We start from the raw sequence: 22,533 nt of genomic DNA, 5'->3' as shown, positions 1-22,533 counted from the left end.
AATTTTGGAAGACAAGATCTTAGACCTAAACCTCTGTGTTAGTAACGAACTATGTGGAAAGTGCAAATCACAAGACTCTCCATTGCTTTTCTCTAGAAATAGTCCTATCTTTTAATTACGACAATCCAGTCCACTAGAAGTCAGGTAACAAACATTTCAACTTGCTTGTACGGTTGGTGAAGGGTTAGTGCACCCTCCACCAGCAAAATCTTATCCTTAAAGTTAGGTTCATCCCACCACATGCTACAGCATCTGTGTTCAAAAGGAGAAGGGAGAGGATAGTGGTGCAGAAAAGAAAGAAGGAAACAGATGAAGGTCTTTATAAACAGGAAAAATAAGTCAAGTAAATAAAATCTCCTGCTTCCCTCTACCTCCACTTAATCAGATTGGAAACAGTGCATGTGATAAACAAAACCATATGCACGCTTAGGACTCAGGAGATGCTCTCGGGGGAGCTGGACCATGCAGCATGTGCGTCTTTACTGCGTGGCTGGAGCTGCTGTAATTGCGTTCCATCTGTTTTTTAAACACAATTTTAGGCATTCCTGCTTATTACAACAGGGTGTCTATCCACTATAATAACCTCTAGGAGCTTTTCCCTCCCTTTCTATTTTCTCCTAGTGTTGTGGAACTCCAAAATCAAAAAAAAAGAGAGACTGATGGTAGATTGTATCAAATTTCCTAATTATTTGCCATCTCCACCAATTGACGCATGACTTGCAAGGTAAGAGTCCCTGCAGAAAGTACAGAAAGACTCTCACATGTTCATCCTTGGCCAGCAAACTGCAAATGAAAGTACCATATGCCTCAGAGAAGCAGAAGAGCTGAGACCCAATACATAGTTTCACTGCTCCTTCTCCCTCTGCCATGAGCAGGGAAATTCAGTTCCAAACAGGAGCACCTCCTTCAGCCTGGGTTTCAGAATCAAGCATACACAAAGGACAGAGCTGCACTTGGCCAACAGCATATTGAATTATGAACAATAAACACATCTTTCTTGATACAAATTTCATTGTGTTATGTCACAAGCTTGCAAAAATTTCATTAATACATGCTTGTCATTGGCCATAAAATAAGAAGAGAATGAGTTAGGGCTTTATTATAAAAAGAGAGATTTGATTTGATTTTTTCATGTTTCTCTAACCCTGCCCCCCCATAACATGTGCACTCACTCTTCAAAAAGGTATATTTCAACCTATGTACCAGTTACTGTTATTTTTCATTATGATTATAATTCCTTTTATGGGAATTCTCATGATCAACCTTTGAGAAGTTATGTTTCCAATAGAAACACAGTGGAGCATCTGTTTTTCTAAAGGTTTAAAGACTGATGAGTAAAAGAAGTTAGCTACCTGAATTTTTCTGTAACACAGCTAACATCTTAGCTATGTAGAATAAATGAATACCCTTTGCCAAGTAGATACAAAAATCACTTTGTAGTACAAATTTGAATATTAAGATACTATTCTTATACTACAGACACTATGGAATATCTCTTCAATATTTGAAAGCTAGAAAACAAAACTTATCTGCTAGTTTTCTCTAGCACCCACATACCTTCTGTAGACCCTTTTGTGTGAAGACGTTTGTTGAGTTCATCCAATTTGTTCTTCATGTGGGAAAACCAGAAAAGAAAACAGGAAAGCAAATCAGAAATATTACTCTCACTTTGAACCCTTCTCCCTATTTAGCCATCTGATAAACCCCCAAAAGCACCCTAAACTCTCACTATAACATAATATTTTCTGAAACTACCATTTTGTCTCAAACTCACACTCTGAGCTGCCCTTCCTATAAGTCTTATGGCTGTGGACACCCTTTCTAATCTCTTTGTAACTATCGTTTTCCATGCTAGTGATGACAATGCTCTGTATATGTATAAATGATATCAATTCCAAGTTCCTGAAACTAATTACCAAACCAATTTATGAAATTTCTTTTTCTAAAGCTATAAAGGACATAGCAATTCTGAAAAGTAACGGTTCAGCAACTCCACACTTCACTATACATCCAAGATGTATACCGACATAAGTGGACAAAAAGTCACTTGCAGTATGGCTGTACAAAACTATTTGTAATAGGCCCTGTTGGACTCAACTAGGTGAATGCTCATATCATCGTATCATCATGGTTTATTTATACAGATAAATATATTAACTATTAGCAGTAAAAATTAGCTAAAGTTTCATATATTAATAAATATATCTCAGAAACAATAAACGAGCTACTTACAGAATATATAAAGCATAATGGCATTTATAGAAACATAGTATGCAAAACTACATTACAGGTTCTTTCAGGAAGCCACATGCGTACTAATCCTTATTTCTATGTCATTTTAGATATACATGATTAAAGATGAAGTACAGAAACATGCATGAAAATGATATACTCTGTTTAGGATATATTCATACTAATAACCTTTCAGTAGTAGGAAGAAAGTGGGGCTTGTGGCACCTACCCCGAATCTGTGACATTTTTTTATGATGTATAGAAGTGCTCATCTTATTCATCTATACATTTTTCAGAATTGCTAGATTACATTTTTTAAAGAAACTTGGACATAGTAAGTGGGTAAAGAAACTGCCTTCAATGCTGTCATTTGAGGTGGGCACTAGTTCATATACTGACTGCTCCACTTACAGTTCAGTTCCCTGTTAATGGCATGGGCAAAGCAGAGGAAGATGGCCCAAGTCTTTGGGCCTCTGCTAACCACATGCAAGACCTGGATGAAGCTCAAGGCTCTGAGATCCTGGCTTCAGCTTTGCCCAGCCCAGCCACTGATTGTGGCCATCCGGGGAGTGAAACAGCAGATGGAAGATTCTCTCTCTCTCTCTCTGTCTCTCTCTCTCTCATCTCTCTTTCTAGAACAATTACTTTCAAGTAAACAAATGAATTTAAAAAAAAAAAAAGAAAATGACATTGTTTTTGTGAAACTCATAGACAAATTCCGAATTTCTCAAAAAGGTCCCTCCAAAATTCTGTGTCTTATCTATGTCACAAGGCTCCTTTCAATTGAATTGGCAACTTAACTCATTGCCATTAGGTGCTCAGCATTATTAACTTATAGTAATGAGCTTCCTTGGTTCTTGTTTGGGGCATGGGAAGGAAGAAGAAGAAAACAGGGAGTGGGAAGAACAACAACTGAATCCTTCACACGGTGAGCTTCCAGGTCTGTGGCTTCCAGGCCACAGGAAAACCTGAATGCAAGCAAAGGAGAATAGGAGATGGGGTGGTAGGAAACTTACTTTGCATTTTTCTAAGGCCTCAGAGAAAAATCAAATATTTATATATAATAAAAGCAAACATGCAAACATATCAGATTTCTTTGCCTTGGGTTGCTATCATATCAATTCATTGTAGTAACATTGCTTAATCCTGCTATCAGAACTACTGATTGAACACTATGAAGATATTTTTTTTTTTATCAACATAAAATTCAACCTATGGCATGATGGGTCTTCTCTGTTCATATCACCACCAAGCCATCCACGTTGCATCCTTCTCCCCTTTGCCTTATGGTCTGGGAGCTGATTTCTAAGGATGCTTCCAAGAGCATCTAGCCTGAGGGGAGGGGTGTCCCAGGATTCTATATCCCATATCAGAGTACCTGCATTTGACAATTGTCTCTGGCTCCCATCCTTAGGTTTTCATGCAGACCCTAGGAGGCAGTGATGATGGCTCCCATCACTGGGTTCTCACCATGTATATGGAATATGTGTGCTGAGTTCCCAGCTTTGTTGCAGGTGTCTGAGGAGTGTTCATGTGAATGAAATGACTCCTCTATCTCTTTCTCTCTCTCTCTCTCTCTCCCTCACTTTCTCATGTTCTTGCTTGCTCTCTCTGGAAAAAAATTAAGAGCACATTTGCTGTCTGTCTGGAATACAGCAATGGGATACACTTGCTGGAAGCTACAGGTAAAAGGAGGGTGTTGATTCCATAAAACCTTCCCCAGTGGGTTGTGGTTTATTCGCTGCTCTCATCCATCAAATACAGAGCTCCCTCCAATCAAGGTCCTCACCATGTCTTAGTAATTTGCTCCCTTCCCCGCATGCTTCCCATCTTGAAAGGTTTCCTGGTAACCCTATGGCACTTCTCCATTCCTCACTGACTTCATCCAAATTGCCCGGCCTATGTAAATAGTTCTTTCATGAAACATAACCGTCAAAACATCTTTCTAAGCTTTCACTCCACAGGCCACCATAAGGAATTGTGGCTAAGGACTATGACTCTACAGAATAGCATTGTAAATCCTACATTTTGCCCTTCATCCCTTAAACGTATAATATTTGAAATAGGAGTCAGGAAGCACAGATCTCTCTTTAAATTTAGAGTAAATAAATTAAACTTTCAGCTCCTTGGTCACTAGCCAACTACCATGTTCAAGAGCAGAAATATAGAATCATTCACATTATCAGTCTAGAAAGTTCTATTAGACAGTTATTACATAGGCAACAGTGTTTCATATGACAAGTACAAAGATTGTTTCTACCTTGGGCTCTACCTTATCATCACAGGTGCAGCCCAGATCAAAATCAGACTGAAGGTACATAATCCCTGGATAATTGGGTCTGGTGACTTCCTCAGGCATGGTAGGTCTGAAAGTATTAACACGTAGGAGATGATTCAAGCTTCCATGGGTTCCATTATTAGGAGCTGGCTTCAATCCCAGGAGATCTGACGAAAAGAAGCAAAGTGTTAAATGTTTTTTTGATTAAATATGGGAAGCATCAAAACATTCACTATCCAATGGTCTCAAGACCCTGAATACAAATCAGAATTGAACAAAACCAAATTAGGATGGCAGGTAACTCCTCTGTACTCCCTGAACTGTTCTGACTTGATCATGCCTTGTGATACTTTTCTAAATTAGGCATGTTCATTGTTTGACGATGAATAGAGATAGTTACCAGAGAGAGAAAAGACACAGTTCCATATTTAGATACCATCTGTGCCTACGACAGTTACAACTCAACAACTATCATTGTTGGTATCACTGCCTTTGTGCAGTTCTCTGGCATATTTTCATGCCAAATCTTGAAATGAGACACAATCAATAAATAACCACAAATCTGCCCTCTAATGCACTCCACAGAAATGTGGGGACAAGAGGAGATTTTGGCTGTGTGCCTCAAATGAGCACTGTGAGCTGAACAGACTGATTTCATAGCAAGTGAAGGGATGCCAAGTGGGCATACAGAGACTTGCCTAAGCTGAGAGGCAGGGCAAGGGAGAGCTAGCAGCCAAGATGGGAAAAGAACCCAGGAGACCCGACATGCAGGCTCCCCCTCTAACCACCAGACTGGCACTCCCTTACTAAATAGGAAAAGTTGTCCTCATTCAGCAACTGGAAGCTCAAGGAAGAAAAATAATTAGGAGTACATAAATAGCTGGCCGGGACACAAGTTGGCAAAATTGTAACTGGGCCACAACACGAGAGCAGGAGGTAGGAGAAAGCTCTGTGAGGAACTCTTGCTTCATCGGGTCCCTGACCAGTGGTGTCAAACTGTAATGCTATGTTGGATCAGCCAGAGGCTGCCAACAGCAACACTATGAAAATTATCCATTAGTCAACTGTTCGAGGAAGACAAGGAGGCCTTAGAATGGGGTGATAGTCTGCCCTTTGAATCAATGGGTAAGTTACCACATCCTTCTGCATGGAGAGGAGGTGGTCCCAGGAAATAGACACCTCATTTCTTTCTCTGACATTGAGGAATTTCACATACTAAGGATTTGATTAAATAAGTGACTTACCACACATAACATTGTAAAGCTCAATGTTTTCAAATGGAGGCACTTTAGTCTTATACTTAAATGTTGGTCCATAACCTACAAATACAGTCTTCCAGGAGAAAACAAGCAAACACAATTACAAATTCTTGCTAACTGGAAGCAACCCCTCCTCCCTTATAAATACCACCTAACTTCACTCATATCATTTCCCATCACATTGAAGAACAACCATAACCAAGTTCCGATTGAGAGTTTGTTATCATACCTGCATGCTGTTGACCTTGTTATCAAACCCATGGTCTCCCTGGAAAAAACATTTTCCTGTTGGCTTCTTATAAACATCCAAAGGTTTCCTACATTGAAACAATTTTATGATCAGCCAGGATTTCTCATTAAGTCATTCCAATAAAAATCCAATTTCAGGATACAAAGACTCTCTAAGAAAAAGTTTTGAAAGCCTCTTTGTCTCTGTTTTAATTGCATCATCGTTTGGGTCCTGAGAAAAAGACCTTGTGTTCATTTCTCCCAGTATCTTTGTTTTGATTATCACCCAGGAATAAATGAGGACTCACGAAGAGCAGCCATGATGCCCTCGTCACACCTCACGCTGAAGCTGAACACAAGATCTGCCGCAGGTAATGCTCCAATCATGTGTGTGGCTCACTAGTTCCTCTATGGCACCCTGTGGGCCCGCTTCACCTAGATACACCTCTCACTGAACTCCATATTAAGACATCTTAGGTACTTTTAAAATACATTACTTTTAATCTATAAAGGGGGACCTACAGTCTATGAAAAAATATGCAGCTTTATCTATCAGTTTAATACAACTGAAGTACAACTGAGGGGTCAACTTAACAGTTGCAGACACATATCTGCCAAGAGCCTAAACTCACTGAAAAATATCCCAGTTCAGAAATAAAAAATGGGAAGTGTCTTCCAGGCATCAAAATCATTTGATGCTCCCTTTTCGACCAGCAAAACATCTTCCATAAATCTATCGTGTAGCTTTAATAAATCTTTTTGATATTTATTAATACAAATATTGGCTAAGTATCTACAAGGTCCACAGCACTGAAGTGAAGTACTTGGGAAAAACACACAAATCAAACAAGTGGTTTTTCTACTCAGGAGCAGTACCTTGGGGTTAGGATAATAAGATACGTGTATATAATAATTCAACAATGCAAGCACTAAATTAAAAATACTGACTGCTAACTGAAAGGTCTGGCCTTGACCCAAGCTAACTTGCTCAAGTGTCATCACCTTTCACTTCTACTCAGTTTCCATGTTTTCTTTATATAAAACCACAACTGCGCCAAAGTCAATCTCCTCCAAGTGCCTCATACACAAAAACGATCCCGCAGAAGTTATAGTCAGCCAAGGCAAATTGTCCCTTCCCTGTTACGTTTCCATGAGCTTGCTCAAGTGTATTCTAAATGAGTCCAATAATTTCTCATCTTTATAATCCCATATATATTGTATTCGTCTACCCCCCATACAGTTATAGTAGGATATTTATCTATGTGCTGAAACATGTGTTTCAGTGTCCAGTACTGAAGGAAGTTCCTAACAGAGCAACATCTATTTCATTAACTTCTCTCCCTTGTTTCTTATTAGTGTCCTTATCTAGAACGTGTGGGGTAATGGAGCTATTCGGTTTTTGCAAGGCTGATTCACAACACTTTTCTTTGAGAGGAAGTTAGAGCAAGGTTGAGGGGTAAAATAGGACTGCATCCAGATCTGTGCAAAAAACAATAAACTGCGAGTGATTTAACTCTTTGAAATTGATAGTCTCCAGATATATCCTGCACTGGATTCAAAAGCAAGAAATGGTCTTTTTAGGATAGGAGAGTCTTCTGCAGATCAAAAGAAGGTAAGCTTAGGAAATGCTTCAAGTAATATTTTAAAAATGCCCATCGTAACAGATGTTTCAAGATTAACAACATTTTCTACAGTCTTCTAGAAACACTGCTGCAAACAATGTTTTGTCACCTTAAACCCTATCAGTCCGATGGGCTAAGGCAATGGGAAAGGTCAAAACTGAACTTTTGATTTCTTAAAGTAAGCAAATTAGGAACAAGAATAATGTAAATTCAAAAACTGAAAGACACACCTAGACACACACACAGAGGCCGTGGGAGACAACAAAGATACTTCAGACCTATGAGAATCAGGACACAGAGACGTCTGGTCACAACACCAGCTTCTTATTTTACATGCACAAAAAAAATCTTAAAAAAGAGTCAGCGTTCTAATTTTAATTTCTTTTATAGACAACGGCAGACCTTAAGACATTTTCAGTTGCAAAAGAGGTGACCATGATGATAGAAACAGGGGCAGCTGATCCACAGGTTACCTTGCCACATGCCATCGGCGTTCCACCAATAAATGGATATCCTCAATTCTTCTGTTGTTGGCATAGTGCAAACGTTTCGGAAGGTGCTGCTTCAAGTAAGGCTTAAAGTGCTGATCTGGCTTTTTACACTACAATATAAACGGAAGCGGGCCTTGAGATGGGGTGTCACGTAGAAAAAGTCCTGTGTCCTTCTCTGGGAAGTTGAAGGAGGCTCTAACTCATCCAAGAGGATCAATTCTTGGCCTTTTGGCTAGGATCAAGTGTATCCATCCAAAAGGTTAATTTGTGATTCAATTACATGTGAGATAGCTCTGTTGGCTCATACAAGCTGTAAACAAAAGGCTGGAAGGGGGCTAGATAACTTCGGAGACCATACAGCAAGTTATAAGCAAGGAGTGAGGAATTTTAAGACACATCCCTGATTCATGAGAGCAGAACTGAGAGCAATTCAACCTGCAAGGCCTTTCTGGAAAGCTTCAAGTCAAAAGGTGAGAGGTGAAGCAGGAAGGGATGAACCCATGGGAGCCCATCAAATTGCATGCTGAAGCGCTTTAATGTCTCAACCCTGGATGGGGGAACAATGGAACAGCAGGGTAGTTCAGAGAAAGCAAGCGTTTGTTGAACCATGAATGAATCCTTTTCAGTTCTGAAGGAAAGCCCAACCACCCTGTATCATCGCCAAGACTGTTAGTCTGTGGCCATCCACAGGACAGGAGTTTTGAAAAATCTTAAGGAAACAGATGCATAACGCTTCTGAGAAATGGGAAGAACACTGTTCCATCCTCCAAGGAGAAGCCAACACAGGTGAGTTGCTTCCTAGAACTTGCAACACTTACCGTGAGATTAGCGATGATAGCTTTAGGGTCATCTGTTCAAAGAGAAAAGGAGCCTGATTACCAAAGAGATGACAATCAACACAGAGAAATAGCTTTGGCAGCAAAAGATTCAGTTACTCCCCTTCCATTCCTCCACCATCCCACCCCCTGTCACCTTCCAGAAAGGACTATCTCTTTAGTGTTTTGTTGTAAGATAGAGCAGGCATTTGACAGTAGTTAAGATGCCACTTGGAATGACCCATAGCCAGAGTGCCTGGGTCCAAATATTAGCTCTGCTCCGGGTTCCATGTCCTGCTTCCATGTACCCTAAGGTGCAGCAGGTGATTGCCCAAGTAGCTCAATCTCTGCTACTCAACTGGAGACCTGGATTGAGTTCGTATCTCCCAGCCTCAGTCTGTCCCATCACTGGCTGTTGCAGACACCATGGAGTGAATTCAAAAGTTTTTGAGCCAAAATAATATTATCTTTCAATTCCATCTTCCATGCAGTTTTTTAAAGTCCCTCTTAGAATTGTGTGTGGCTATTTCATATTTCAGTATGTGGAATGCACGTAAGCAACTGGAACAAGTCCTGTGATCAAGCTCTTAGCTAGATCCAGAGCTCCACTTCTGTAAGGGAAACTCTCCTTGCATGGCCTTGGGATACTGCTAGGTAAATTGCTTCTTCAAGTTCCCCTAAATGGTTCCTGTATAGCACAGGACTAGGTCATTTGCAATTTGACAACAGAAATTAAACTGGACAGGGGCTGGCACTATGGCATCATGGCATAGTGGCTTATGCCACTGCCTGCATCTCTGAAATCCTATATGGATGTCAGAACATGCCTTGGCTGCTCCCACACTCAGTCCAGTTCCTGTTGATGTACCTGGGAAAAGCAGCACAAATGGTCCAAATACTTGGATCTCTGTACCTAAGTGAGAAGCTCAGATGGAAATTCTGGCTCCTGGTTTCAGACTGGTCCAGCCGCAGCTGTTGCGGCCATTTGAGGAATGAGCAAGCAAATGAAAGATTTCCCTCTCTCTAACTCTAAATTTCAAGTACATAATCTTTTTTAAATTTCTTTTTTAATCAGAAATTGACATTTAGGGCTTTGAATGCAACTTCTGCTGATCTATACATCTTTCAAAAAAGTTACTATCTAGCATAAGATGAATATTCTAATACACTGAGTTATCTGGTTACAGGAAATTTGTTTCCTCAGTAGTATCATAGGTCTGATCAGATAGTAGCTGCTCCTTTCCAGCCTCGTTGAATACATGAAGGCTCTGCCTTTGCTTTCACTACCAGCAAACAAAGGATATTTTAGCCACTACTCTGAACTAGCTGGAAGCAAGCAATGCAAATGATGGCTCTACACAAGCAGGATTGTGTTATCTGAAGGTCCATCCCCTTTTCTGGAGGTTGTAGAGAGAAAGAAGAGATTGTAGGCTGTTTGGATTTTGTTTTGTTTTCAAACAATTTGCCTCAGTCTGTCATTATAGAATCAGCAGAGAAGGAAAGCAGAGTTCAGAGGAGACACCAACTGCCAGGATGCAGCCCTCCCAGGACTATAAACACCAGTGGAGCAGGCCTGCATGCCACCAGGGGCCTAGTACACAGCAGCCAGGCAGTAACACTTACTGCCACGTGTCAACACGTATCTGCTCATATGTGTTAAAAAGGAATGGATACGCTTGCCTTGGAGTACAACTATACATGCTCCAAAAACTTCTCAGACTCAGTTCTTCATCTTTCATTTTATTATTGTTTCTGGCTCTTGCCTATTTTTCAGCTGGACTGTGGTCTTTATAATCTGACTTGTTGAACTCTATCTAGTAGACCCACTAAGCCTTTAACTAAAAGGTAAATTAAAAATATGCCTTCTTTAAAAAAAAAAAAAAAAGAAGAAAAAATTGAAACAAAAATTTTTTTATTCTAAAGCCATGAAATCCAAAATTAAAATGTGGATTACATTCTGCTTAGATTGGGGTTCAATTTTGAACTGCATCATAGTAACCCATAGTAGGGAAAATGATGAGCCTCAACTGAGTCTACAGCATGCATCAATCACTTTACAAGCTCTTTGCAGACACTTTGTCTCTGGTCATTCATGGCAACCCTTTAAGTTACTACTGAGTCCTCAGTGTGCCAGCAGAGAGGGGAGAGCTTCTACTTCCTGACTCCCAAAACATCTCCAACAGTCAGAATCCAGAAGCCAGGAATGCAATACAGGTCTCTCCCACACAGGTGGTAGGAGCCAATGCCCTGAGCAATCAGCAGCACAGCCCAGGGTCTGCATGAACTGAAAGCTGGATCCAGGAGGTGAAACTAGGTGTGAAACTCTGGAACTCTGACACAGGATGAGGACTTCTCTGTTGCTGAGCAAACACCTTGCCCCCAGTGGGCCTGCAGAAGGTTGACAAGCTCGCATGCTGGAATTACTCAACATTCCCAAGTGATCTGATGGAATCAACCCTGCTTTAAATCTCTACACTCTTTGGCCTCATGGATTGTGCTCCTCAAACGTAACAAAGAGAGTAAGTTCATGGTGTTTGAAAATGAAACATAAGAGATTCGGGGCGGCAACCTTCTTAGATATATCCCAGAGAGTTACTAGAAAATGAAAAATGCCCGAGTCCATGCTCGGGACCCCAGATCCTTCAGTTGTCAACTCCATGGTGCTTTCATGCTCGTCCTGGTGAGGGAAGGGCAGTCAATCAAAACCTGCACATTTGGGTTCTGAGCCCCATTCTGCCACTAATTGTCAGCCTCTTTCATCCTTCTCTGAACCTTGATTTGCACTGTGTGTAAAGGGATAATAATGCATACAGAGGGCTAGTGGAAGGACTGAAGAATATGTATTATTTGTATTATTTATTTAATATTGTATATATGTATATAGGTATATACATGTATACGTGTGTGTGTGTATATGTGTGTGTGTGTGTGTGTGTGTGTATATATATATATATATATATATATATATATATATATATATATATATATATATATAAAATCCAGGTGATGTAATGACCATCATCACAGCTAACACTGACACAGTTTTGACTAACCTGTCACACAAACACAATCTCTCATGGAATCTTCCAAACAATCTTATTTACAGATGAGGAAGCTGATACACAGGCTGCTGAAGTGCTGCCTGCTGTGACAGTGAGTACCTGACCCTGCTGGATTTAGAACCCAGACATTCCATCCCCTGGCTATGTTCTGTACCTAGCTCTACCTTCTCTCCCACAAAGGAATCACACAGGACCATGTTTGGTAACAAACAAACAAACAAAAAGAACAAGGCATCTCACCATTAGAACTATTTTTTTCATTCCCTCCCATCCCCACCTCCTGCCTTCCCTAGCCCAGCAAGAATTTTTTCCTCCCCTGAAAATAATCTCCACGTGACACTTATTGATATCAGAAATGCTTTTCAAACCAGAAAACATCTTTCTTGCATAAGCCCAAACACGAAGACGAAACTTAAACGACTAGGCAGTGACTGAGGTCCAGCGTGGCCTGAGGGTCAGCCCTCTGAAATGAGCTGTGCAGAGAGGACACAGAGGGCAGGAAAAGCCAGGAAAAAGGAAAGCAAGAACACCAAGGCTTTGTTTATTTCACAACGTTGCCTGGAGCTGACCTTGGAACGATTCCCAATTGTGTTGACTCAGAAACATAATTTGGGGAAAGCTTAATTTCCCAAAGCCTTAAGTTTAGTGTCAATGGTTTCTTATTCCGAAAGCTAAAAATGTGAAGGGATTATAATTTTCTTTTTTTCTTTTAAAAATTGCAGCATGTCTCCAATAAGTCTATGGACTTCTCAAAAGCCGGGTGGGGTGACTAAAAGTCTCAGTCCATAATTATATTTATGGACTATAATAAACTAAATGTGTAGAACCCGAGAGCCAAGATTTCTATTTGTTTGCTCCTAATCTTCCAAAACAGCTGTCTCTTTGCAGGGACTTCTTGCGGGGGGCCCACATGGGTACTGCCAGTCATTTGCACACAGGGGAAGAACCCACCCCTCCCCACCTTTGCAACAAGGCTGCTAAGAACCTTCCGGGACTACGTGGAGTTCTGCCAGCCATGTCACAGACTCACCAGTTTCAGCTTAACGAGCCAGACTGACCCTCTTGTAGAAAATGTTTTTTTTTTTTTCACGCAAACAGAAGTTTATGATTATACACATGCCTCAGATGAAGAACAATTTTAACACACAGAGACACACACAAAAAACCCAAGAGTAAATAATTCTATAATGCTGCAACATGCCAGGAACCACAGTCAGAATTACATATATAGATTAATTGCCATGGCAACCTTATGAGATAGCTACTGTCACCTATTATCCTCACATTTCAGATTAAAAAATAAAAACAGAGGCATGGAGATTAAGTGACTAATTGAATGTCATTCAGCTAAGAAGCTAATGGAGCTAGGATTTTTCCCAAAAGATTCTAGTTTTATAGAGCAAGACCTTACCTAGTCCACAATGTTATCATTTTAAATTCATCTCCTAGTAATCAACTTACATTTGGGATTGTTGCTAAATTTGGATCGAATTCTTCCTAGCGTTCCAGGCACTAAAGTAATATCATCCACATTGGTCAGGTAATTACTCAAAAACTCAGTTCTATCACAAGTGACATCTTCCATTCCTATAACGGGAGGGAGAGGAAAAAATACTTTGAAGCAACCTTAAAATTACCATATCAAACATTCAGAGACATTAAAAATGACAGTCACAGTATATTTTCTATTAGTTTTTAACCAACTTACTGGAAAGATCCCTCACATTTGAGATTATATTTGACTTTGCTACATTTTTAATGTGTCTATACAATTGTTTCACTAGACTTTGGTTCAACCATATCATCTCGAAAGCTCTAGAAGACTGAAAGTGAATCATCTTGATTTAACATTTAAAGTTATTTAGCAAAAACATCAGGACAAAAGAAGTAACCATGTTTAAAAAAAAAAACTATTTAGAGAGTCATTACGGAAAATATCTGCGCTTAAAAATATTTTTTAAAAAAGTAGATTGCTTTAAACTCTTCCCAGCTGTAAATCAAGTAAATAACTGGAATCTACGGCTCTGTGTCTCTTTCACAAAGTGTCATTTCCTAACTGTCTCTAATGCGCCTCCTGTCCTGAATGCATGATCATTAGTCCTCCCTGTGTCTCCACTGGTGGCCTTGAGTGTTACTAACAAAGCAATACTGGCAACAAGAGATAAAAGAAAAAAATTCAGCTCCAATGACCACCCGTACTGAAAAACAAAATTGAGCAGAAAACAAGTCGTAAACAATGCAATTAGTCAGAACTGAACACTGGCAACTACAGCACACAGTCTAGGTAGTGAATATATTTTAACCGACAAACACTCCTCTCATATTTTGTTTTCTGTCCTTTGTCGAGTCAACTTTCTTTCTCAATATGAAAAAAAAAAAAAAACCAGAAACACAAAAACACATTCAACTCAGACTCAAACTACAAAGGCTACTAGAGACTTCCATTGTTGCTTCGTAGTGTATGAGATGACTTGGAATACTGAAGGTTCACTATTTGGTAGTTCCTCCTGCTCCACAATTTCACTTTCAATAGTTAGAGCTACCTGCACCATTTGAAAATATTTATGGAAAGATCCAGGAAGAAAAAAAAAACAGTATGTTTCAAAATGCAGTTCGGAACAGCATGATGAAATCCGGCATTGTTTGACTCCACTCTGCTCCAGATATGAATGAGCCATTGGTCCAGAATATTCACATTATATATGCTACCCTCACCATGGAAGCTGACAAAGACCACGTTTGTGCAATTTTCGTTTCATTATGTAGTAATTTCACAATTTTCATAATTCTGTTTTGTATTGTGAGAAATTTATGACTTGAACTTTACTAAATGTAGGTGTATATATATATAAAAGCGACACAGAGTTAGATATTTTGTGCTTTCTGTAGTTTCAGGTATGCATGGGGCATCTTGGAATATCTCCTTAGGATAAGGAGAGACTATTATTATACTGCTCTACTCAGTCCAGGATATGAATATCTCTTGGAGAAAGAATAACTGACTCTATAAAGATCCTCCTAAGACTTTGGAAAGAAGAAATATAACTCAGAGCAGTCCAGATCCAGCAAAATTTAAATTATAACTCCTAGAATCCATAACTGAAATATACCACTGCCCCCTCCTTTTTCTTTAAGTAAATCTGGAGTGAAAAGGGGAAAAAAAATAAACATCGTAACACAGCCCAAGAGTCATGCATGTTGCCTTTTAAACTCAAAGCCCTCAGGAAGGAAAATTAAAATAAATAAACAAATAAATGAATGAATAAGTAAATAAATAAATAAATAACAGTTACCATAATTTAGTCCAATGTGAGCCCAGAAAGACAGTATCCATGTATTTATTAATTGAATGCTAGAAGGTTCTTCCGTTTGTTACATGCCTAAGTGATTCACACCAGCTAAGTGGTAAGCAGTATTCCAAGCTTTCAAAGACCACCAGGCACTGATATAAGTGGTTCTTCACCCAAAACAACTTTGTGGGGATGCTGGCAGTGTCCCCCTGACTCTATAGTTGAGGAACCTAAAACTTAGAGGGGCCACCTAACTGGAACAGCATCACATGGCTCGAGTGGCACAGTGAATGTTGAACTCTGATGAAATTCATTCCGACTCCAAGACTGTACTACCTATTCTGGAAGAGAAGCTGCGATTCCCCAAGATCAAATGAATATACTCATCTTGGAAGCCTGCCTGTAGCCAACACAAGATTTCGATCTCTCCGTGACCTTTACAGCGCTTCAGCCTGTGACATGCCTCAAATCCTCTCTCTGGTCTGTTGCTTTCCTCTAAACCAAACTCATGAAGCACGGTTTTGAGAAGAGAAATATTTTAGTCCCTTTGGGGAATCAAGTTAGTACCCACAGCTTTGTTTTCCCTAGTTTCTCATAGATCTTCCAGAACACTCTGGACAGAATTTCTAGCTCAAAGCTGAACTTTGACTATAGAGCTTTGTCTTCACTCTTAACACAACTGGCAAGGAGTCAACCAATTTTCCTCTCCCAAACTTCCCTACAGAGGAGGAGCCCCAAATTCCAAGGCCGCTATTTCAAACGAATATGTCAGTAATGCAGAAACACTCCCTAGAACTCAGTCTCATTTTTGTGCAGTAAGAATGCACTTGAGGGCCTGGCGCAATGGCTCAGTGGCTAAAGACCTAGCCTTGTACATGCTAGGCTCCCGTATGGGCACCAGTGTATGTCCTGGCCACTCCACTTCCCATCCAGCTCCCTGCTGTGGTCTGAAAAAGCCCAAAGCCTTGGGACCATGCATCTACTTGGGAAACCTGGAAGAAGCTCCTGGTTTCTGCCTTCAGATCGGCTCAGCTCCGACCATTGCAGCCACTTGGGGAGTGAACCAGTGGATAGAAGATCTTTCTCCCTATCTCTCCGTGAGTCTGTCTTTCCAGTAAAAAATAGACAAATAAATAAATGAAAGACCATTCTGGAAAGGCATTCAGTCTCGCAGTTAAAGTGTTGAAGCTTCATGTCAGAGCACCTCTGTTACACCACCAACTCTGGTTCCTAGCTCCAGTATTTTACTAATGTGACTCCTGTGAGTCACAGGTGATGACCCACAGAGTGGCATCCCTGATAACCTTGTGGGGGAGCAGGATTGAGTTTCTGGCTCCCAGCCCAATCTCTGCCATTGCAGGTTTTTGAGATGTGGACTAACAGATAAGAGTTCTAGCTTTCTGCGCATCTATCTCTACTTCATTAAATTAAACAAAGCAAAGCAAAACAAAACAAAAATAATGTTCTCTGTGAGCCCTCCTACCTGCCACCATCCAGCTCTAAAATCACATTTAGGATGTTCTTGGTGACCCCAGTTAGTTGGCCATGTTTTTTCTATTTTATGAAGCCACTTAGAAAATCTGCTTCTACCAACTGCTTCTTGCCATCAGTAATAGACTTTTGTAATGCAACAGGGCCCTCTGTGTTGGCCTTGATTTCCTCAGCACATTCAGGAAAACCATTTGATTTATGTCTCTTCCACAACAGCCCTGTTATCACACCTACATTAATTTGCATTTCATTTCTATTTATTTCTTTTTATTTTGAGACAGAAGGAGAGATCTTATCTACTGGTTTAATACCCTATGCTCACCACAACCAAGGTTGGGTCAAGCTGAAACCAGGAGCCTAGAATTTCATCAGGATTTCCCACATGGAAGGCAGAAACCCACGTCCATGAGCCAGCACCTTCTGCCTCCTAGACTGCACTTAAGCAAGAAGCTGGGTTGGAAGCACAGAGCAGCTGGGACTTACACCAGGCACTCGGCTGCGGAGTATGGGTACTTCAAGGATAACCACTATACCAAACGTCTGCCCTTTCGTTTATTTTTTTTAACCACATAAATGCTACAGGCATCCTTCAGGGATGGCAGGGATATGGAATAATCCCCTGTTAAAGCACATCACAGAGGAAGCCACCAATATCACAAGGAAATTGTCTGTAGCACTTTAATAAGAGACACATTTTTAGAAAGGCCTTTCCAGAAAAAGCAGGAAAAGACAGGAAGTCTCTATGTTTCATCAAAAGGAACCCAGGGTCATTTCAGTTTGTCTTCCCTGTTTGAGTCAGGCTCTAATTTCTTTCTTCATCCTGAAGAAAAGGGAAAGGCCTCCAAAAACAGAACCTTACAGGGTCAGTGTGCGTTGCAGAGGTCAAGACTACTAAGCAGGCTCACACCGCATGTAAGAAGAGCCAAGGTCATGTCCAGGCTCTGCTGCTAATTTCAGCTTCCTGCTCATACACATCCTGGGGGCTGGAGGTGGGGGTAGCAGGCGATATCCCAAATAGCTGGATTTCTGCCACCCATGTAGGAGACCTCATTTGAGTCCCCAGGTTCCAACTTTAGCCTGACCCAGCTCCTGGCTGCCACAGGCGTTTGGAGAAGGATCCAACAAATGGAAGGTCCGTGTCTTTGTCTCTCTTCCCGTCTCCACCCCACCTTTCCTCCTATCATCTGTTTCTCTCTTTCTGCCTCTCAAATTAAAAAAATAAATAAAGATTGAAACAAAAATAGAACTTTGGGTGCTGAGGGCAAGGACCCCTCTCCTCATTATCATCAGAAACATTATTTATTTATTTCTCCTATTAGCAAAGGAAAAACAAAGCTTTACCGTGGTCTCCAACAAAGATGACATTTACACACCGATGCAGGTTGAGCTGCTTTAGTCCGTCCATTAACTGTCCCACAGTTTTATCAATTTCCCTCAGAGGATTTGTCATCTGGAAAGAGGAGTTAGTTAATTCCCATGAGTATTTCCCCCCTTTTAATGTCTCATTGATCTTCTACCCCTAGAACATAACTGGAAAGAAAACTTCAGGCTCAGAGGCAGAGCTTTGTCAAGGGGGAAATTTTGCCTGCCAGGCTTCAAGAAAATCTCATTGAAACACTTTCTATGCATATTTTCTCAGGAGAATAAAAAACGTCTCCTCATCCAATCCCTGTACGGAGTCTTTGATATAAAAATAACAGCAATACGGCTAAGGAAATTCTTTTTCTTTAAAGATGAAATGCCCTTTCCAAGCACACGAATATCCTTTCGATCCAAGAGTTTTGAGAGTGAACAGAATGTCAGATGGAGCGTTAAGTCTCCTAAGTGAAATCACATTAGGCTTTGAACCATGGCAAGAAGATAGAGGCTAAGTGAATCAAAGCAGCTCTGAAGTCAAAATCACAACCTTCCACTGGGTAATAAATTAGAGCATCATTAATCTAATAGGATCCATCTCCCAAAGAACATAACTGTCGACTTCTGAGTGCCATACAGATTCCTGAAGAACAAGCCGTCTATGAAAGAAGCTGCCACTTTTCAATTCAGTCCCTTTCCAGCTGATTTTGAGTGAAATAAGAAACTATAAGAATTCTAACTTAAACAGGAGGGAATAACGAAGTTGGTTCTAGTAAGTTTCTTGTTTAGTCTAACAACAACAACAAAAAAAACCTCAATTCTTTTCTGAAAATCATTTCCAAAACCCAAGAAACGTAATCCAGCTTCCATTTTCAGCTCCAAGTGAAAGTTTCTGACAACTTGAATGCCCCACCTCCTTGAAGCTTCCCTCCCCATTGTCATCTCTAACTACGCAATGGAGATCGTTTTAAGAAATCTCCCAGCACCCAATACTTAGCAGTACCTTGGGTGACTTTCTCCAACCTCATACTTGTACCCATCACAGCTAAGGTGAGAAGAGAAGAACTGAAAATTCTTTCCACTCAGACACATCCCATCTTCCTTTAGCACAGTCTCAGATGAATCAAGACCATTTCTCGTATCATTTAAACAGCAAGATCAGATGTCACTTTGGTTTTCTCTACGACAAGAATCAGTATGCCAAATGCTGTCACACTTGAGAGCTGCAAAATAGTAGAAGGGACTAGCAAATGTGAGACCAGGTGGCATTGACCTCTGAGAAAACTATGCTTTCCTCTAAGACCTTTGTCTACACCGAAAAACACAAAATGCACAGCATCTGTTTTTCCTTGGCAATGATTTGTGTCTCTTTACTTGGCAGAACAATTCAGGTAAAATCCATAACTTGCCTCACTTGGACCATTTCAGACAGTCATGCATAGAACACTGCCTCAGAAGCATTGGAAGGCTTCAGGAAGAGGCTCCTCTGAATGTACTGTAAAGAGCAAATACCGCCCCATCATTATGGGAACCCACACACAACTCTATCTTCCCATTGTTTTCCCTTTCAATCTTAGTTACTCGCTGGTCCAGAATCCCAGTGCTCCTCTGATCTCAGAAAGTACAGACCACTAATCCAAGGCAATCTTTCATTGAGTTCTAATCTGCTCTAATCTACATTGTCTTTGTGTGGACCTCCCTCACTGCCTTGTGGTATTGTTCTCAAGAATCACTGGGACGAAGTTTGCAAGTAAGTTCAAGCAAAACAAACCTGTCACCCTCTTAGAGCTACTCCAGCTTAAACGTCAACATAAGTTTCAAGGAAAGAGACCCTAAAGAAATAAAAGGCTGCTTTCAGGAAAACATCGCATCAGTGTTAACCCCTGAACTGCCAGATCCTATTGGACTCAAAGCCAAGAACCACAGATCAGCATTTTTCTAGAACATGTGGAACCAATGTTCAAGCCAAGGTGCTAGAAGAAACCTTCAACTCAGACCTGCCCGCCACCAAGCTTCAGAACAACAGATGAACTTACTTTGTCCTGGCGAGATTCCGCAGCATCCTGATCGATGCTAGGTAATTTTCTTCTTCTTTTCTTTGGAGGAGAAACTGGTCTTTGCTGTCTCCTCTTAGGGGCAACTTTCCTCTTAGGTCTCTTAGCCGGAGAAAGAGGTGGGCCATAACTACTCTCCTGTACTGGCGGACAGAGATGTCTGGACTCAGAAGTCGCCTGTCCCTTTGGGTCAGACAACAAAACTCACACTTTTCCAGCTGGGATCAGCAGGGTCTTGGCAAGAAAACCTAAGGCTCCTTGACTGAAAACAAATTGGCACGAGGTACTGATTCAGAAAGCTCGTATCGAGAGAAGCCTCCCTAAATCAATCTCCCTGCTGCCACCACAGCTTCTTCATTGAGAACGAGCATGTAATTTCAGAGAATTGAGTCACATGGTTGTTTTTGGCTGAGGAGCCTACTTGTGGACATATCTGAGGGTGACATGGTTCTGCAGTTCGTAACTCCAACATTACGGACAGGCTGATCCTTGCTTATAAATCACCCTCTGCTTACAAGATATTAACTTAAAAAGAAATGGAATACCAGTCACTGGGTCATGTTACCATGATAGGGAGCTTCAGACAGTTCCACTGCAGAATGTGATTGGTCCTTTGGACCACATCACCAGATGTATCAAAGCAATGGTCACCTCTCTTGACAAGGATCAGAAAGAACATTTTTAGAACCAAGGATGGAATGACGCATGAATAATAAGCAGATTTCCTTAGTTATCATTAATTCAGAAATTTTCACCAGGCTAGAGATCTTCCCACTGACTGTTGAGGTTTTTAGCACAAAGGAGCTCTAAGCTCAGGTGTAGGCCCATTGTCCTCGTGACATTTAGGTAAACTGTGCCAAGCATCCAGATCTCTCCAGCCCAGTGTGCAGATCTAGGAAGCATCTCCTCACATTCCTGCTATCAGGAAGCTCCTTCCTGTGAAAGTGGCAGAGCTACCCCCTTTGTCTTGAAACTCCAGACAACAATCAAAGCTGACCCATACACTGAGCAAAGAGGGCACCCTTTAGGGATTTCCAAATGCTGGAGAGAAACAGGCCCCTGATTTGTTGATGGTGCAAAGGTGAATTCAAGCAGCAAGCCCTGCTGTCCGCCTAGCTAACCTCTCTTTGTAGGTCTGCCCTAAGAGCCATTCCGATGCAGGTAGGGGCAGGCGGAGGAACAAAATGTTAGTGAATCCAAGAACATCTGCCATGCGATTTCACTGTTTCCAGGGCAAGCAACTGCACAGGCTTTCCTGAGTCTGCCTCATCCTCTTCCTCGGGCAGAGTGATGGAAAGACGAAGCCCCCACAGACTCTGCTTTGGTTTGGTTTAATGCTTCTAGGGAGAGGCAAATCTCCTTGAGAAGAGTAGCAAAAGGAAAGAGGCTTTTCTAGGTCATGGTCACCCAATACATTCTGCCAGCGCTCAGTTTTGACCAAAAGACACTAGGCCGATTGCAAGAGACTTCAACATTCCAAAGACTCCAAAGGCACGCCCTTCCCAAGGCAGCAGGTTAGAGGAGCAGAAGGAAACATGAGGTTTAGCCAAACTGGGTTTTCATCCAGTGGTTTTATTGCAAGTATTTCCTTCTTGAAATGTTAGAGGTAGTTGAAAGCTAAGTTTTCACTGACCAGCCATACTTTAGCCTGAATGTAAAAGTTTTAGCCTGAGGTTATTAAGAGGATGGGAGGGGTGAAGGGCAAATTTCCCTGCTTTTCAGAAGGATACTTTGCCATCTAAAGGGAGGGACTAGCCAGCCAAAGCTCTGCCTCTAGGCCTGAAAGAGCAGCCCAATGAGATCACAGAGAAAGCAAAGAAGATCAAAGAGAAAAAGATTGCGCCAATAATCAAAAGCAAGCATATTTTGAACATTCACCATTACACTACGAAACCAGGAGCAATACACCGTTTCTTGAAGCTATTAGCTCACTGTTTGGTCATCTCATTTAATAAAGACTCTGAGAATCATCCTGGAAAAAATGTATTCTCAAATATTAAGCAGTCAAGGACAAACTTGAACTGAATTCATCTTGCTGTAGCATACAGAATTTGAGAACACAATGTTTCAATTAAATTTCAATTCCCTTTCAAGTTACTGTCTGATTATATGTAAAGGATAGCAAGCTATTGATTTGACAGGAGACTACGCAGCTAGCATATATCTCCTGGTCTCTCTATAAATTAGCTATGTAAATGTAGACAGGATACGCAGGTACATAAACCATTTAGTCTGTGGAAGAAGAGTGTCTGACTTGCTTTGATTTTATGTTTTGAAATTGTAAACTACTTCGTTGTTTTTCCAAATTTTACATTCCTAAAATAAGACCAAAAATAGTTGAAATTTGAAAATGTC

The 22,533-nt window shown here is 40.8% G+C and overlaps 1 protein-coding gene across 5 annotated transcripts in view; it reads right to left on the bottom strand.

Annotated features, from left to right (window-relative positions):
• Positions 1–22,533, bottom strand: part of ENPP2 (ectonucleotide pyrophosphatase/phosphodiesterase 2) — a 107,323-nt gene that overhangs the window by 20,829 nt on the left and 63,961 nt on the right. For 3 of the 5 annotated variants that reach the window (XM_058668523.1, XM_058668525.1, XM_058668527.1), the window contains exons 12-19: positions 18,110–18,218; positions 13,449–13,574; positions 8,929–8,960; positions 8,093–8,220; positions 5,999–6,086; positions 5,755–5,842; positions 4,493–4,677; positions 1,558–1,609 (exon numbers count right to left, since the gene is read on the bottom strand). In XM_058668523.1, coding sequence (XP_058524506.1) covers positions 1,558–1,609; positions 4,493–4,677; positions 5,755–5,842; positions 5,999–6,086; positions 8,093–8,220; positions 8,929–8,960; positions 13,449–13,574; positions 18,110–18,218 — 808 coding nt within the window. The remainder of the gene's footprint in view (positions 1–1,557; positions 1,610–4,492; positions 4,678–5,754; positions 5,843–5,998; positions 6,087–8,092; positions 8,221–8,928; positions 8,961–13,448; positions 13,575–18,109; positions 18,219–22,533) is intronic. The other 2 variants (XM_058668524.1, XM_058668526.1) reach the window with 1 other exon arrangement.

The sequence above is a fragment of the Ochotona princeps genome, chromosome 9, assembly GCF_030435755.1.
Source record: "Ochotona princeps isolate mOchPri1 chromosome 9, mOchPri1.hap1, whole genome shotgun sequence".
Taxonomy (NCBI): Eukaryota; Metazoa; Chordata; class Mammalia; order Lagomorpha; family Ochotonidae; genus Ochotona; species Ochotona princeps.
Note: the sequence above shows the minus strand (reverse complement) of the source record. Positions and strands in the feature narration are given on the sequence as shown.